This window comes from Mytilus trossulus, chromosome 2 (assembly GCF_036588685.1).
Source record: "Mytilus trossulus isolate FHL-02 chromosome 2, PNRI_Mtr1.1.1.hap1, whole genome shotgun sequence".
Classification (NCBI taxonomy): Eukaryota; Metazoa; Mollusca; class Bivalvia; order Mytilida; family Mytilidae; genus Mytilus; species Mytilus trossulus.
Window position 1 is genome coordinate 28,530,835 of NC_086374.1, and position 18,531 is coordinate 28,549,365.

General features: G+C 35.2%; 1 protein-coding gene across 1 annotated transcript; it reads right to left on the minus strand.

Annotated features, from left to right (window-relative positions):
- Nucleotides 1-4,604: 4,604 nt before the first annotated feature.
- LOC134706924 (uncharacterized) lies at nt 4,605-17,746 on the minus strand. The gene is made up of 5 exons (XM_063566293.1): nt 17,306-17,746; nt 8,694-8,811; nt 7,469-7,594; nt 7,061-7,201; nt 4,605-5,766 (listed from the first exon to the last, which is right to left on the minus strand). The coding sequence occupies exons 1-5, from the start codon at nt 17,708-17,710 to the stop codon at nt 4,979-4,981; spliced, it is 1,578 nt and encodes a 525-aa protein (XP_063422363.1). The 5' UTR covers nt 17,711-17,746; the 3' UTR covers nt 4,605-4,978.
- Nucleotides 17,747-18,531: the final 785 nt, after the last annotated feature.

Consider the following 18,531-nt stretch of genomic DNA (forward strand, 5'->3'; position numbering starts at 1 on the left):
TATTGCAAACATTAAATTTTATCAAATGAAAATAAAAGATATACATGTTTTTTGTTTATATAGATTAGACCGTTGGTTTTCCCGTTTGAATGGTTTTACACTAGTAATTTTGGGGCCCTTTATAGCTTGTTGTTCGGTGTGAGCCAAGGCTCCGTGTTGAAGGCCGTACTTTAACCTATAATGGTTTAATTTTTAAATTGTTATTTGGATGGAGAGTTGTCTCATTGGCACTCACACCACATCTTCCTATATCTATGATAAAACTGAAGTATTAACTATTTAATTGATTAACTAACAAACCCGATGACAAGTCGGTATTTCAATTTTGAAGAAAAGAGCCTATGTCGTAAACCTTGATATATGTTCATCTTCAACAATAAACCCTCTCCGACATTGTAGAATAGAATAAACTCCATAACTTGTTGATCTTTTCACTGTTTACAGCCAAAATGAAATAAGGGCAACAAACTTTTATAAGCTGATAAATTTGGCTATGTAGACCTATTTGTAGATCATGTCTGCTGGTTAATATAACTGTTTACAGTTGTTTTCCCCATTACAAGGTTTTTCTTATAACGAAAAATGCCTGAAAAAAATCCCATTAAAAAGCATTTTCTCATTTACATTGTTGTCCGGAAAATTTTATTGATTGATTGATTGTTGGTTGCTTAACGTTCAGGGGCAAATATTTCATGCATATTCAGTACGAGAACAAGTTCACAATAAACACAATAGGTAGGTATTGTCATAATAGAGGCCATAAGGGATGATGGTCGGGGAAATTTCGTCTGCCACTGGGAAATGAGGGTATATTGGATAGGGACAGAAATTTTGCCTTACAACAGGCTACCTACGGGCCCTAAAAAGTGTTTGTAAGGGTTCTAATACATCCCGCACAGCAAAAACAGACGCCCCACTTTGGCAAGCGTTTTACTGAAGGTCAGGACCAAGTGACCATATTAATATAATTACCCATAAACTTAATAAAATTCGATTCCTAAGCAATAACATTTAGAAAGAGTCGACTAACAATTTGAGCCATGTTTGACTGATTTGTAGATTTTGATTTGGTAATCATTTTTGTCTCGCTTGATATGTAATCTATTTCTAATAATAAGGAGGCGATAACGACCAGACCCATCACAGAATGTAAACAAAAAAAACCGTATTAAAGATAGTATATATACCAATTGAAGGGAAAACTAACCATTTGATTTAAAATAAAATAAATTGGGATTGTGTCCATTGGACATAGATGATGCCCCCCGTTTGCATATAAAGGAACATAACTCAAGAACTGTAAAGGTGAAGATACCCAAATGTGTACTTGATCACAGGTTTGTGATAATAAGCATTGTGTATTCGTTTCATTGGTTGAGGAAAACTAAAGCGAGATAACGGAAACGATAAACTCATCAATTTTGCATTGTGTAGAGGGCATATCTCTTCAAATAGAAATCTATGAAATTTAAACACAAGGTTTATGACCACAAAAGGAAGGTTGGGATAGATTTTGGGAGTTTTGGTCCCAACTGTTTATGAATAAGGGGCCACAAAGGGTCCAAATAAGCTTTTTTTTTTTGGTTTTCGCACAATAACTATAGTATAAGTAAATAGAAATCTATGAAATTTTAACACAAGATTCATGACCACAAAAGGAAGGTTGGGATTGGGAACCAAAAGGGTTCAAAATTAAACATAAAAAAATGAATTGTTGGGGTTCTTTGATATACCAAGTCTTACCGTGTATTTAGATTCCAAATTTTTGGTCCTGTTTTCAAATTGTTTTACATTAAGGTCCAAAGGGTCCAAAATTAAACTTAGTTTAAATAAAACTTAGTTTAATTTTAACAATAATTGAATTTTTGGGGTTCTTTGATATGCTGAATCGTAACATGCACTTATATTTTTGATTATGGGCCCAGTTTTCAAGTTGCTCCAAATCGGGGTCCAAAATTAAACATTGTCGGATTTCAGAAAAAAATGAATATATGGGGTTCTTCAATATGCTGAATATAACCATGTGTATAGATTTTTAATATTTGGACCCGGTTATCAAATTGGTCAACATTGAGGTCTAAAGCGTGTAAAATTGAACATTATTTGATTTATCAAAAATTGAATTCTTGGAGTTCTATGATATGCTGAATCTAACCATGTATTTAGATTTTGGATATTGGACCATGATAGGTAAATGTCCAATTTAATATTTTAAGTTTTTAAGTTTAAGTTCTTATAACACATTTATTCTGTGTCAGAAACCTATGTTGTGTCAACTATTTAATCACAATCCAAATTCAGAGCTGTAACAAGCTTAAATGATGTGTCCATACTTGCCCCAACTGTTCAGGGTTCGACCTCTGCGGTCGTATAAAGCACCCTGCGTAGCATCTGGATGCAGATTTTTTTGTGTGTTCGTTACATGCAGCGGCCTAGACAGACAGGAACAGATAAACATTTCGTATTTTGCATTTGCCTTTAATAAAATCAAAGCTTTGCTGCATAGTCAGGTGAGATGATCCCATACAAAGGTGTTGAGTTTATTTTTGTAAATAATTTATGTTCGCTTGAAGTTATGATTTAGAACATAAGTTTCAAAACATTGGGTTCAGGCAAACTGAGTAAGAGAACGAAAACGAGACATTTAGCAATTTTTGTATTTGTAGAGAGGGCATAACTCTAGAACTGTACAAGTGACGCTCCAAAAATTCGAACTTTTCTGTGTTTTGTTGTAATAAGCATCTTGTATCAGTTTCGTAACATTTGGTTGAGGCAAACTATTTAAAGTAAGTACGAGAACGAAAACGAAAGCTGTAGCAAAATTTCCATTTGTAGAAAGGGCTTAACTCTAAAACTGTACAAGTGACGCCATCAAAATTCCCACATAATATGTGTGTTGGTGTAATTATAAGCATTCAAACTTACTCAATTGGAAACTAGATATTTAGCTTTTGCTTAGATTCATAAAAATTATATAACTGCTGATTTAGCTTTACGTAAGATGTATACAAAATAGTTTGACTGGAAACAACTAATTAAGCTTTAGCTTAGGCTGATAATTTAAATATGTATATAAACTCATTATAGATACCAGGTACACCAGACGCGAGTATCGTCTACAAAAGACTCATCAGTGACGCTCGAATCCAAAAAAGTTAAAAAGGCCAAATAAAGTACGAAGTTGAAGAGCATTGAGGACCAAGGTAATCTATGCCTGAGAAAGAAAAGCCTTAGTATTTCAAAATTTTAAAATTTTGTAAATGCAATTTAAATATAAAAGAGGGACGAAAGATACCAAAGGGACAGTCATATATAACCATATCTTTGATAATTCATGTCAGCACAAAAAAGTGCTGACTACTGGACTGGTAATACCCTCGAGGAAATAAATCTCCACCAGCAGTGGCATCGACCCATGGCCAGTAGTTGTAAATAAACTCATCATAGATACCAGGACTAAATTTTGTATATTCGCCAGACGCGCGTTTCGTCTACATAACACTCATCAGTGACGCTAAAATAAAAAGGGAATGTGACTATTGGACACAGATGATGCCCCCCCCCCCCCCCCCACTTGCATATAAAGTTAAAAAAAAAAAGAGAGACACAACTCAGGAACTGTAAAAGTTATGCTACCCAAATTTTCACTTGATCTGAGTTTTTTGGTATTTAGCATTGTGTATACCTTTCATAACTTTTAGTGAGGCAAACGTAAGTTCGAGAATGGTAGCAGGAACCCAAAAATTCAGAAATTTTCACATTTGTAAATGCGCATAACTCTAGAATGGTTAAAGTGACGCCACCAAAGTTCAAACTTGGTGTGTTTTGTGGTAATAAGCATTGTTAAAAAAAATCTTACCATTTGGTTCAGGCAAACTAAAGAACGGGAACGGAAACAAAGAATGCAGCATTTTGTTAATTTAAAAAAGGGGCATTAATCTAGAACGAAGAAAGTGACGCCAACGAAATTGAAACTTCATCTGTGTTTTGCGGATATAAGCATTGGTATAAATTTTATAATATTTTTCTAAAGGAGCATAACTCAAGAACGGTAAAAGTGACACCATCAAAATTCACACTTGGTCTGTGATTTGGGGGTGATACTAGTAAGCATTGTGTATAAGTTTCATAACATTTCGTTGAAGCAAACTAAAGTTAGAGAACAGAAACTAATTGTTGGATGTTCGGACATTATATTCATACGAACGAAAGATAGTCACAAACCTGAGCCTATATTCTAAGAATACAACACAGTCGCGAGCTTCTTCTTTATTCCGGAGAACATAAAGATATTTTGTAGCGAAAACCGTATTTCTTAGAACAGAAGCAGAAGGCAATCACAAGCCAAAGCATGTATTCATAAGAATGGAAGACAAACAAAAAGATGAAGCCTATAAGTACGGATTTTTGTGGGCGCTAAACGAAACCTTAACATGGGACACAACATTAAAAACAAACTGTAACTGTAAGTTATACAGGGCTTTACCTTTCAAACAGAAGCACAGACACAACAAGCAAAAAGACAGACATTTTTTTTTCATTTCAATCTTTATTATCTATCTTGAACAACTTTTACAGAAAAATCCAGTATATGCAACAGATAATTCCTAAACATCATGAAACTTCTATACAACACCTTATATCTCTAAATTTCAGTCAGTCTAAATACATGTTAATCCATACCAGTTTTTGTGAAATTGAATATTCATTTGGTATCTTTCGCCTCTCTTTTAACAAATATAAGAAGTAAAAATGAACGGTTGCTGGTAATTCAGTGTGATAAAGTATACTTCCAAATGACTTGAACTTGATTTACAAAAACACTTGATTGTCGACTCGTGAATCAGATTATTTTACAATTAATTGTCAAATGTGACTAATTAAAACATTCTATGCAGTATGCTTATTACGAGTAGAAATAAGATGTACATGTAACAAGTCTTCCGACAATGTTAGCAGCTTTTCAACTGTATTATTTTTATTCCACTACACTATCGGCGTCTGGTATAGAGTCATGTATATTTCTGTATGTATTATCGCTTCTTCTCTGAATTCCAGCATCCATGAGCATTTCATTGCAGTCCTGTTCGGCAGGATGTTTCTTTGCTTTTTCGCCAATACTCTCAGGTTGTGTTTGCAATAACTGTTTAGCAATTGCTTCTGTTGGTGAAGATGAACTTTGACTATTATCAAATTGTTCATGCATTCTTCCTTCGTCCAACAAATTCACACACCATTGGTCATTATAATTTTCTTTAACTCTCTCGTGTTTAGCTAGGATGGGCTTTTCTCTAATGTTTAACTCTTGCAATGGTGGCAATTTACCCCCAGATTGCAGATCGCCAGGGACAAGAGTATCTGGATATTCATTCTCAAATCGTTGTTCAGACTGTCCGGAACTATTTACCTCTTTATCGTCAGGTAAAATGTTCTTTCCAATCTCCGCAGAATTCACAGATCCATCTTTATCTGTCAATGAACTTTCAGAAGGTCCTTGAGTTGTAATAATCGTCAAGTTTTCCACTTTTGCGATGTTGACAGATGATTCATTATTCGACACACTTCCAATATTCGTTCTCTTTGAGATAAGGGGGCTGGGAGGCTTGTTGTCATTACATGGGATCTGTGTGTTGTCTGTTATACTATCGTCTAGATTTAGACAGTTCATATGTGGTACAACTCCATGCGTGTCGTTATAAAGTTCTGTTGGAACAGGTGCGTTATTTCCTTCCTCTTGCAAAGGTGTTTGCTGGACGCCAGAACTGCCTAAAATAAATAGTTAAATAATTAATAAAACATAGTAAGCTTTATAATATCTTTACAATGCGTAAATGCACAGTAATAAATCATTCAACCAATCAATCACCTGTGCAATACTCTTATAATATTCGGTATAGGATAACATTATTTTCATTTTACTTCTTTTTTCTATAATGAAGCAAAAGCTCAGATTTATGATTTAATTTTTGAAACAATGAAAAAATTATTGAAATAATAATGATAAGATGATGGAAAATACTTCATGTAAAACTGAATAGATGCGACAAACGAATCAAACTCTTATATTCAATTACATTGTGATTGAGAAGAAATCAGAAGTGAAAATTACTTAATATAATCATATACAAGGGATTTGACGAGGTAAAGATAACGGCCACTTTTCCCGCAGAAAATATCTTTACAATAAAAGTTATCCAAGAATTATGATTTTGTATGCCAGGCGCACGTTTCGTCTACATCAGTCTCTTCAGTGACGCTCGAATAAGTGAAGGATCCAGAAATTTTTATGAAGGGGTCCAGTACCACTGACTTAGAGAAGTCCCGCTCCAGTCATGCCTCAGCGATTACCTAAATAATCAACCAAAATGTTTTCCTAAATAGGGACGGGCTTCCTGTCTCCTAAATCCACGTCTGTGAATCAAAACAGTTTGAAGGCAAATTCAAATACAAAGTTCAAGAGCATTAAGAACGAAAAATTGCAAACACTTGTGCCAATTACAGCTAAAATAATCTATTCCTGAGGTAGAAAATCCTTAGAGTTGATCATATCAATTGATGTTTCAAGTCAAATCAGTTTGTGTTGATTACTAGGGTGGTGGGATGTCCACCGGCAATGGAATCTGCTCATTATTTGTAAAAATTCATCAGAGATTCAAGGCTAATAACGTGTACGCCAGACCTGCGTTTCGACTACATATTAAGAGACTCACCAGTAACGCTAGAATCGGTTGTATAAAGTCTAATCAAATATAATGTTGATGACCCCCAAGTTCCAAAAACTTGTGACAAATCTACACTTTGGTTAGAAAAACCTAATTACTCGAATTATTCAATTTTTTGTAAACAGTAAATTTACTAAAACATGAATATGAACAGGAGTTTATTTTTTATTGCCGAAACGTGGTTTCCCATTATCGCCAGTTAGTGTTTTTTCTTTAACGAAGTGTTTTCGTATTGCATATCTAAGCAGTAAATTTGTATTTAATTAAATAAGCATTCAAAATTTTGAAAATAGTGTAATTCTGTAATTCTGTACTATAATATATCATACAATATCTACCTTCACTTTCATCCACATGCTTCCGTACCATAGCTATAACGCTGGTCAGACTAGCCTTTGTCAAGTACTTTAAAAACCTTTCAATGGTAAGCTTTGAACAATGACGCTCAAAAAAATTGTCAACTGGATCTTCTTCTTTCTCTGCAATTTGATATATTGATTATTCAAGCAAGTTGCTTTGGAAATGACTGCAATTTAGTTATCACTTATCCTATAAAATGTTGATACCACTAAAAAGTATTTTGGTATACATTTGTTTTATTGTCTTCTCATCTTTATTAGTTACTTTTCTATTGTTCGCTAGTAAAATCAATGTAAATCAATGTAAATGCATGGAATGTAGACAAATTATATTGTATCTGTACGATATTAAGTTATAACAAGTTTTACATATAACTAAATACTGACCTAATTCTTTTACAGTCCGGTAGCTGAGATTCATCTTCGTGGCCAACTTTTTCCACTGGTTCTTTTCGCGCAATTCTTCCTCCCATGCCTCAACATATGTATACGGTATCTGGCTCAGTTTAGTATCTGTAATTTCAATTTCTCAGTTCAGCAATATATATATACCTAAAGCGCACTTCGTTGAAAAGTTTATCAAAGTACATTGTATACATTGTGATTATACACAACGAGTGTGGATGAAGTAGTGTACATGGCTGTTATATCTACATTTACATGTTAAATACCCATAATTTTAAGATTAAAGCCGACTAGATATATATATCATCTTCTAACTGAGAACCGCTAAACCAGCTTAAACCGAATATCACAGAGAGGTTCCTCGTATAGTTTCTTACTACATGCTGATTCTTAAATAACAATTGGAAACCAGACTAATAAGAAAGTATAGCCACTAAATCTATGGAAACCATGTTAGGTACTTGTTGTAAATGTTGTGCCTATCAACGATTTTTTTTCCAATGGAAATATGGGAATCTGTTTAACCACTCAGCCAATTGAAAACCAGACAAGACAATTTTCATATTTGATACACGCCAAATTTTTTTACTTCGTTTTCCATCAATCAATTACTTTTGCCGACAGTCGGAGTTCGTTCTTTTTAACTGCCCTTAAAATAAAGGCTTTGTCTGTAGGAAATGAGTAGAAACAACCTTGAGGTTCATGGAAACTGCTTAACCAGCTGAAAAAATTTACGACATATCTCCTATTTTTCATATACCAAAAAAAAAAAAGAAATCCTTATCAACTTAATTGATGACTTCTCGATTGATTAAAAAGGGTTTTCTCGTTTGAATTGTTTTATATTGTTATATCGGGGCCTTTAAGTTTATAGCGGACTATGCGGTATGGGCTTTGCTTATTGTTGAAGGCCATACGGTGACCTATAGTTGTTAATGTATGTGTCATTTTTGTCTCTTGTGGAAATTTGTCTCATTGGCAATCAAACCACATCTTCTTTTTTTTAAATTTGAATGTAGTAATCGGCATACTTCACATGCAGTGTGTAGGAAACTGCTAATCTTGAGATTTGCTATACCTAAATAAATATGACTTCCTTGTAGTTGATTATGAATTTAAATAAGATGATTTCTCATCAAATAAGGTTGCCAAGATATTTATACAGGATGTGAGCCTAAACTTATCACTGCTAGATAGATTATCGTACCAAGTGTAAAAATACAAGATTCGTTCTCAGAGTCACTATCTTCTGTGTCTTGGGTGGCTGCGTCCTCATGTTGTGCTTGTCGTATATTGTTCTGATCGTTCCTAACATTTGGCGTAGTCTGAAAGATAAATAAAAAGTGTATCATTAGTACTAGTTTATATTTGTTTAGATATACACTTTATTTTGCCATTATACATTGGTCTCTTATCAAAGTAAAACTTTAATTCCAACATTTTTTGGTTTATGATGAATTAAATCCATTGTTTCATTTATATTCAAATCTGATACCAGATTACGAAAATTTAAACTATACAATAAACGTTCACTGAAGGAAAATATAAAAAAGGCAGTCGTCTGCTTCCAAACAAGTAAGACGACCATTTGATATTCTGGGGAGGAGGATCTTAAAAATAAATAACTCAGCCTTGATAATCACAAAAATAAATGGTTTGTTCTGTGGTAGTCTGAAAATAAATTACCTGACTTGCAATGTATTGAAAATAAATAACTCAGCAGGTAGCTCATATCGAAAGTATGAGATGGCACCAGGTTTTTCATAAATTCATCTTTTTCCCCAAAAAAAATCGGGAAACACTTCCCAAATCTTATAATAATAAAAGTATAAATATTATTTAAATACTAATATGCTTGAAATGTCTGAAAATTGGTTTCATTTAAATTGATGCATATTTTCTCAGGAACACTTACCTAACTATTATTACAGGGCCACGTGACTTCATTGAGGCAATTCCTAATGAAGGAAATTTCAAAACCAAATGTTTGTCTCCATATCAAATTGTGTTCACGGCAAGTGCCTTGCAAGAAGCAAGTTCTGTTCTCCCTGAGACGTAGTCCCTGATTGTTCGGGATCAATGTTTCTTATTTATTTGTCTTTTGTGAATTGATTGCCCTTCTGTATTCTGTTAGCCTGATCATGAGTTTAAAAAAAACAGAAGCCACACTTTTGATTTATCATGCATATTGGTCTTTTGATGTTGTCTCTATAAGAAACTAAGTCTTACACTGAATCTATACATTTTACTTTGAGACCAAAATATTGTCAAAAAATTATCAAAACAGAACTTGCATTTTCGGATTAAGAAACGGTCTGTGGAACACCCAGAAAGCATGATTTTGCATCATTTGTTCTATAGCTTCATGGGCCTTCATGGGCTCCAAAACCCTTGGGTATATAGAAGATTCATTTCTGCAGTCTGATTAAATAGTACATAATTACTTGAGTATATATGTATTATTTATAATAAACAAATAATTTAAAAATTGGATGTTTTCGAATATTATAAATATAGTAGAAAAAATAAATAATCATTTCCTTGTTTTAATGAACTTGAAAATTTTTATTTCAATAATGCAGAAAATAGATAACCTGTCCTCTTGGTTTACAAAACAAATCCCCCACCCCCAGAATATCAAATGGTCGTCCCCTTACAACCAGGTACATGCGTACTTGCATTCATACTATCATAGTTACTGTCATACTATCATATGCTGTAACATGGACTTTAAAAAAGTCTCCACTATCAAGATCTGACGTTATAAGAGAGAAAAAATCCAAGAATAGTGTATCGACCAATGATTACCTTAAGTCTTCATATTATTTTCGTGGTTGATAACATAATACTTTGAAAAGGAATTTGTTTTTTCTGAGCTTAGGTCTTATTTCAACTTTTCCGGTATTAAATCACGTTTTCAAGATCTATATATATTTTTCAACATATTTGTCCGAAAAAAACATTCTTGCAAGTACGAAGAAGGCTGTAAGAAAAATGTTAGACATTTTTATAGAAATAAAAGCAAAGGATAAAAAGTTAACAGGAAACATTCTTGGAAGTTCGATTAAAGCTGTAAGAAAAATATTTTAAATATGTTTGTAGAACTAAAGGCATATGATAAAAAGTTACCAGGAAACATACTTGCAAGTTCAAACAAAGCTGATGTGGTGATTTTGTATCTATGGTTAAATTGTTTACATTGGTTACAGTTCGGCAGAAGCCTCATTTTATATATTTATATTATACTTTGATATACATAGAAAAGAGTAAGATGTTTCGCGGGTAAACTTTGGGTCAGGTCGAATGTGAAGGGGTGCTCAAAAGGAAACTCAGATACGAGTAACGAGACACTTTGTTAGAACACCCCACCCTCAAGAATGGTACAGCTACCATCTGGGTATATAAGCAGGAGAGATTCCTAGCTCAGGGTCTATTGTTGGAAGTCATAAGACCACGGTTCGTTAATATTTGAGAACGCTCGCTCGTATATATATTGTGTGATTATTACTAAGTGTAATAAAGAACAGGTCTGTGCCTGTTTTAAATACGGACTTGTACATTTACAAGCGGAACCGTATTGTACCGCATAGGACAAGTGTGAGTCTGTGTGACCACCTTGTAAAGTACATAATTGTACAAGAGGAACAACGACAAGTGTGTAAACTTGTAACTTACTTTTGACTTAATCCTCTTCGCTCCTTGTGGAACATAGGGCTGCTACAGTCGCTTTCCATCTTACTCTATTTTGGGCTATCCTTTTTGCTTCAGTCCAGGTACTTGTATATTCAATTTCCTCCAGCTCTTTGTGCCTTGATCTTCTCCAGCTGTGAAATGGTATTCCCGGTCTCCGATGTCCTTGGGGATTGCATTCTAATGCCTGTCTAGTGATGGTACCTACAGGTTTCCTCAAAGTATGCCCAATCCAATGCCAAGTTCTCCACTTCAGCTGTTTATTTGCTGATTCCTGGTTGGTTCTTTCCCATAAGCATTTGTTACTAATGGTTTCTGGCCACCAAAATTTACAAATTTGGCGCAGGCATTTGTTGATAAAAACCTGGATTTGATGTTGTACCCCTGCTGTAAGTCTCCAGGTCTCTGCGCCATAAAAAAGGACTGATTTAACGTTTGTGTTAAAAATACGAATTTTGGTGTTTTCTGTAAATGCTGTTGATTTCCAAACTGGCTTCAGCATAGCAAATGCTTGTCGAGCTTTACTTACTTAGTATTCTCGTCCTGATGTCTGCATCTGTCCCACCAGTTCTATCCATGATGCTTCCTAAATAAGTAAACTGATCTACTTCTTCAATATCTTCCCCTTCAATTGACACTGTTCCTCCTTTTCTGGTCTTTACTTTCATAATTTTTGTCTTCTTGATGTTGATTTTTAGTCCTAGTTTTTCCTGTTTCATGGAGTTCGGTGGTTTTGTCTCTCATGTCTTTTAAACGGTGAGATAACGGAGCCAGATCATTTGCAAAATCTAGGTCTTCCAGCCTTCGTGCGAAGTTCCACTGTATACCTCTTGGTGTAGTGTCTAGTGATTGCTTTGATACCCAGTATATAGCTATCAAGAATAGTGTAGGGGAGAGCAGGCAGTCTTGTTTCACACCAGTATTTACATGGAAAGGATTGGTGAATGATGATTCATGTATCACCTGTACTGTGAAATCCTCATACAACGCCTTGATCATGTTTACAATTTTAGTTGGTATCCCATAATGCCATAGCAGTTGCCACAGCCCTTCTCTGTTGGCACTATCGAATGCCCTTTCAAAATCGACAAAGTTGATGTAGAGGGATGATTGCCATTATACCGATTGTTCAATGATGGTACGTAGTGTTGATATTTGGTCAGTGCAGCTTCTGTTTGATCTGAGACCTGCTTGTTCGTCTCTCAGTACCTGATCAATTGCATCTTTAATTCGGCTGAGTATAATTCTGCACAGTATTTTACTAGCTACTGATAGAAGTGTTATGCCTCTCCAATTCTCACATAGCCCTAAATCACCTTTCTTTGGCAGCTTCACTAACAAACCCTTTAACTATTCTGTTGGTATCATTTCTTCCTGCCAGATCTTATTCAGGAGTTTGTGCATGTATTCGATTATGTCATTGCCTCCAGATTTGAAAACTTCAGGTGGTATTTCATCTATGCCTGCAGATTTTCCATTTTTGAGTGCTTTGATGGCCTTTTTCACTTCATATTTCTTGATGTTATCTATTTTAATGTTCAAATCTACCCCAGCTGGCTCTACTATAACTGGTTGGTCAATCTGATTTTTTGTTTTTCCATCAGGTGATTCCCATGTCTCCTTGTGTATGTTCTTATGTGGAAATAAACTGCCTCCTATCACAAGCTCATTCACCTCTCAGAATTCAACTAGCTTTTCTCCATTCTCATTTATTTCTCCTAGACCGTGTTTTCCTAATGTTTTCTCTCTATCCTTGTTCTCTTTCCCAAGCTTAGCATTCATATCACCCATGACTATTTTGATGTCTCTTTTGGGGATGTTGTCCCAAACATGTTGTAATTGTTCATAAAAACATTCCTTTACATCATCTTCGGCATCATTGGTTGGTGCATAAAAAGTAAAAACACAAAAATACTGAACTCCGAGGAAAATTCAAAAAGGAAAATCAAAAGGCAAAATCAAAATCAAAAGTCCAAACACATCAAACGAATGAATAACAACTGTCATATTCCTGACTTGGTACAGGCGTAACACTGTATAATAGTTATGTTTTGGCATTTAGCTTTTAGTCTCACCCACATTCTCTCATTTACTGGTTCCCATTCCATCAGGCTCTTCTTTGATGTGTTTGAAAGCATTATTGCAACTCTTTTAGTGTGGTAATCATTTTCATTTGGGTTTCCTGAGTATAGAATCTCCTCACCCGTTACCTGTGTCAAAACTCCACTTTGGTTCCATCTTGCCTCACTTATGCCAAGTATGTTTATATCATAGTATCTCATCTCCTTTGCTATCTGAGCACATTTTCCACATTCATACAATGTGCGTACATTCCATTGCGCAACTTTGGTGACTTTTTTGGGCGAAAACAGTGGTATCGGTTTATTAGACGTCATTCTCTGCATCACTGGCGGTCAGTTGCATTAAAAACAACTTCTGCTCCAACCCTAGAAGGGCAAGCATGTATATCGACTGTATTAGTTTCTGTAATCAACTTTTTTTTACAGGGCAAGGTGATTAGCCTGACAGGAGGGCCAGGGATTTATTAATAAAGGTTTCCTTCCTCTAGATAAGCTGCTAACCAAAGCTTATGACTCCCATTTAGCCATTGGTTTTGTATCAAGTTGTCCTTCTCTTAGATGAACTGCTTTAACAGAGCTATGATCCTCATCTGACCAACTATTTACCCATAGCTGGGGCAAGGTTGATGAGTGCTAGGGCATATCCACACGCCGGTGGGCCTACACACTGCATCTCTGGGGCCCTTGCTGCTCCGAGATCCTCTACAATTATGCCTAGGGTACTATACCCTAGTTACCGTGTGGTGTCGCGTGGAGGCATTGCAGAAGTCTTGAATAGTGCAGAGGCTATGTACTGGCAGAAGACTTACTCACTCGGCTTTCTTTTTCACCTGCAAGCAGGCTAGCCAGCGGTGATATAAAGCCTATGGCTCTACCACACTAGACGCATGCACAATCCTGTGGTACAACCACCAGCACACGTGTAAACTTGTAGGGTACATTATTGTACCAGGAGGACAAGTTTGTTCCTGACCCAGGACAAATTTGTAATAGTACAAATTTGTAAGAGTACAAATTTGTACCAGTGTATATATTATATTTGTGTAGAATAGTTTATAGATAGTTTATTTAAGATTGCAAAGGGCAGTTGTACATATTTTGGTTCATTGACGTTGATATATGAATAAAGACTGTTTGTTATACATTTTGTAAATAGAGCAATTTTGGATCCAGTATCAAACTGGTAACGGACACATTCTAAATTGGAATAGACACGCTTACCCGGTGTACACGTTACACTGAAATGAAATAATTTAGACCTGTTTTGTATCAAATATTCAACCAATAAGATGTTGCCCACTAAGGAGAACCATTTAAAACAAAACGTTACCGACCAAATAATATGCCATATATAGAAGTAACGTCAATCAGTGTAACTTGTGAGGGTGGAACTAAGGTTTTCCCCTTACCGGATACTTTATTCTTACATCAGAACTTGAACATGTCAGAGCATTCCAGGCGGCACATGCAGATTTTAGGTTGATTTTTTTTTATCATGTATCAATTTTGATTTGATTGATTATGCATCTTTGTCATGTTTATCAGACTAAACAATTCCAATTGAACATTACTGCAAATGATTACTGCTTTTAAATGTTGAAAAGAGGCGAAAGATACAACCAAAGGAGAATAAAAACTCAGATGTCGAAAACAGTCAATGCCATAGCAAACCAGATGATCCACAGGGCGCAGCTTTATACGACCGCAGAGGTCGAACCCTGAACGGTTGGGACAAGTATGGACACAACATTCAAGTTGGATGCAGCTCTGAATTTGGATTGTGATTAAATAGTTGACACAGCATAGGTTTCTGACACAGAATGAATGTGGTATAATGACCTAATGGGGGGGGGGGGGGGGGGGGGGGGGGGGGGCTTTCAGCAATTTACTTTGCTGCTGAATATTAATTCTCTCAAATAAAAAATATTTGAAGAAATTTTCTTTTCTTTTTGAATTCTGAAATCTGAAATGAGAAAAAAAAATGACCCCCACCCCATTTTTTTTTCTCACTTCCCCCTTTCCTTTATTCCAAAAATGATATTAACTCAAATTTCAATGGAATTTGCAAAAGAGGGACGAAATATACCAAAGGGACAGTCAAACTCATAAATCTAAAACAAATTGACGACGCCATGGCTAAAAATGAAGAAAAAAAAAGACAAACAATAGTACACATGACACAACATAGAAAACTAAAGAATAAACAACACGAACCACACCTAAAACTAGGGGTGATCTCAGGTGCTCCGGAAGGGTAAGCAGATCCTGCTCCACATGTGGCACCCGTCGTGTTGCTTATGTGATAACAAATCCGATAAATAGTCTAATTCGGTAGGTCACATTCATGAAAGGGAAAGGGATTGTAGTTACGACGTAAGGAACATATCCGATATCATTTGTGAAACGGTTATTCCATAACGGTCATACAACTCGTGATGACGTTATAAAAGGACATAACTCAAGAACTGTAAAAGTGAAGCTGCAAAAAAAATGAACTTAAACTGAGTTTAGAGGTAATAAGCATTATATAGACATTTCATTAAATTTAGTTTAGACAAACAGAAACTAAAAAAATCTTCATTTTTTCCACTTGTAAAGGGGCATAACCCTAGAATGATAATCAAAGTGCTTGTAATCACTGAGGTAGCAGGTACCAGTTTTGGTGTACCAGAACATGTGTCCCACGCAGAAATTTTGTTATAGTAAAGCATTGAGGTATATAATTGCATCATGTGGACTAAAAAAATAATTGAATGTAAATTCTAGGCTAGTATACTACACAAGTAAGTAGTTGCATACACAGGTTTGGGATTTCCTTCACACATGGGTCCAATCAGATGTCAAAATTGTGGTCTCCTCACTTGACGGCATCCAATCAAAGTAGAGAAAATATTCATTTTTTTGTAAACAAAAATATCTTGAGATTTTGATGGTAAGGATAGGTTCGGACAAGGCTCTAATTCACTAAATATCCTTTATCTCTTGAATTTTGCCTAAAATTCTTGTCGGCTTTTAGCAGGATTCTGCAGGTGAGCAATAGATTGGTATCAGAGCATCACATTTTTTGCCTTATTTACAATGCATTTATAAATTTTTAAATCTCCATGCTGGACAGACACCCACATTTAAAGGTTTTCTATATATTTACATAAGCACGCACACATCTTGGTTCCTTGAAACCATACATTTTATTTGTATATAAGCTTGAATGAATTTTCAAGAAAATAAAATCATAAATCCATGAAATTCTAAAGATTTATTGTAAAATAACTGGTTTCTGCCACCTGAATGTTAAAGATTGCTTTAATTTATCAGTTGGTAGTAAATTGAATATTGCATTGTATTGTATATAGCATTGATTTAAGTTGATTCAACTTCCATTCTGGACAAAGAAAGATAACTCCAATTTTTAAAGAAGATTATATAAAGCATTGGTTTTTAGGTTATTCAACAACCATTCTGGACAAAAAGATAACTCCAATTTATTGACTTGAAACTACAAAAATGCTTGTTTTTGACCCCTTTTTGGCCCTTCGTTCTTCGACTGATTGCCCCATAACCCTTTAAATATATCTCAACCTTCTACTTATGGTATTAAACATTGTGGTACAATTTCAGAATAATTGAAATACTTATACACAACTTATTGTTCTGACACTAGATAAATGCTATTGTTTTGCCCTTTGGGCCCCTTATTCCTAAACCTTACGGACCATAACACCCAAAATCAATTCCATGCTTCCTTGTGTGGTTATAAACATTGTGTTAAAATTTTATTGATTTCTGATTACTCAAACTAAATTTCCGGAAACCGTCCGTCTTCGGACGACGACGCCTACGTGATACCAATAAAAAACGAATAAACAACAGTACTTACACAAAACAAAAAAAAAACAAAAAAAAAACTGAGCAACACGAACCCCACAAAAAACGGGGATAATTTCAGGTGCTCTAGAAGGGTAGTCAAATTGTAAGAAGGCAGGCATTTGTTTGTCTGTTGCAGACTGAAACAAACAAATCTTATTAACATTTTTAGAAAGCTACTGACCTGTGCGTTGCTATAGGCTTGATTTTCTACACATTTCTTTGTTTGGTTATATTGCGTATTACTAGAAGGTGGCACTGTCGCTGTTGGCAATACGAGAACTGAATGGAGAGCACGATGAATATGTGGATAATTCTGTTTCGCTTCCAATAAGATATTGTCGGCAATCTCAGTATGGCCATTCTTCTTAAGTGCATCAACAAAACTGACAAAACTCCGAGTGCTTCTGCTTCCAACGATATCCACCAATTTATCAACAGCTTCGGTGTTTGTCTTTTGTGTGATAGTAATTGACTCTCTGTCAAATTGTGTCAGACCCCAAACCTCGCGATAAATTGCTGTAGCATTTACATTGTTACGAAGGGTAACAAAAAATTTCTGTAATATTTTCTTGGTATCTTCCGACATGATGACTTTCGTTTTCACTCATAAAATTATTTATGACGTAAGATGTATGACTGGTTTAAAACTAAAAATATACACATGGGTTTCCAGGCTATTTTTAGGTTATAAATTCCAAAAATTCTATAAATAGCGAGTATTTGTTATAAATAAATATAAGAAGAGTGCCAATGCAGGCGCGGATCCAGAGGGGGGTTCCGGGGGTTGGACCCCCTTTTTTTTGACGATCCATAGGCGGACTTAGGGGGGGGGGGGCAGCCCCCCTTTTTGGGAAAAAAATTGGTTGCTTATATAGAATCACTGAAGCGTGACTGGAGCGGGCCCCCTCTTAGGTCAGTCAGTGGATCCCCACAAAATTTCTGGCGGATTAAATCAAATCAAATCAAATATTTTATTGTCATATAAACTTTACAGTTTGTGACCAACATATATTAATACAATAAACACAATAAACATATATACATACATATTAAACACACAAAATATGAACAGCATTAAAATTTATAACAACAAACAAGTTGTTAAGAGTCCCCTGCCCTCAGTTCTAATGACTTTTTCAAGAAGGATCCTAACTTATTTGTTTGTAAAGGCGATGATGGATTTAGTAAGTAATGAATTTTTTCTTCTTCATTTAAATTATTAAAGTTATTATTTTCTGCACATATGTGATGAAAAAGTCATTTCTTAGAGGATCAATGCATTTGAATGGGGACATGTAATTGGACCCCCCCCCCCTTTTGTCCTGGGTTAGGAACCCCCTTTTTAAAATGGCTGGATGCGCCCCTGCAATGAGACATCTCTTTATATCCAAGACACAATTTGGAAAA

What these genes read in the sequence shown, in the direction of transcription:
- LOC134706924 (XM_063566293.1), bottom strand. Translation starts at nt 17,710, where the DNA reads ATGTCGGAAGATACCAAGAAAATATTACAGAAATTTTTTGTTACCCTT. An exon ending in AAGCCTATAGCAACGCACAG is followed by an intron (nt 8,812 to 17,305) that starts GTCAGTAGCTTT and finishes TTTATCTTTCAG; the next exon opens with ACTACGCCAAATGTTAGGAA. An exon ending in CCGGACTGTAAAAGAATTAG is followed by an intron (nt 7,202 to 7,468) that starts GTCAGTATTTAG and finishes ATCAAATTGCAG; the next exon opens with AGAAAGAAGAAGATCCAGTT.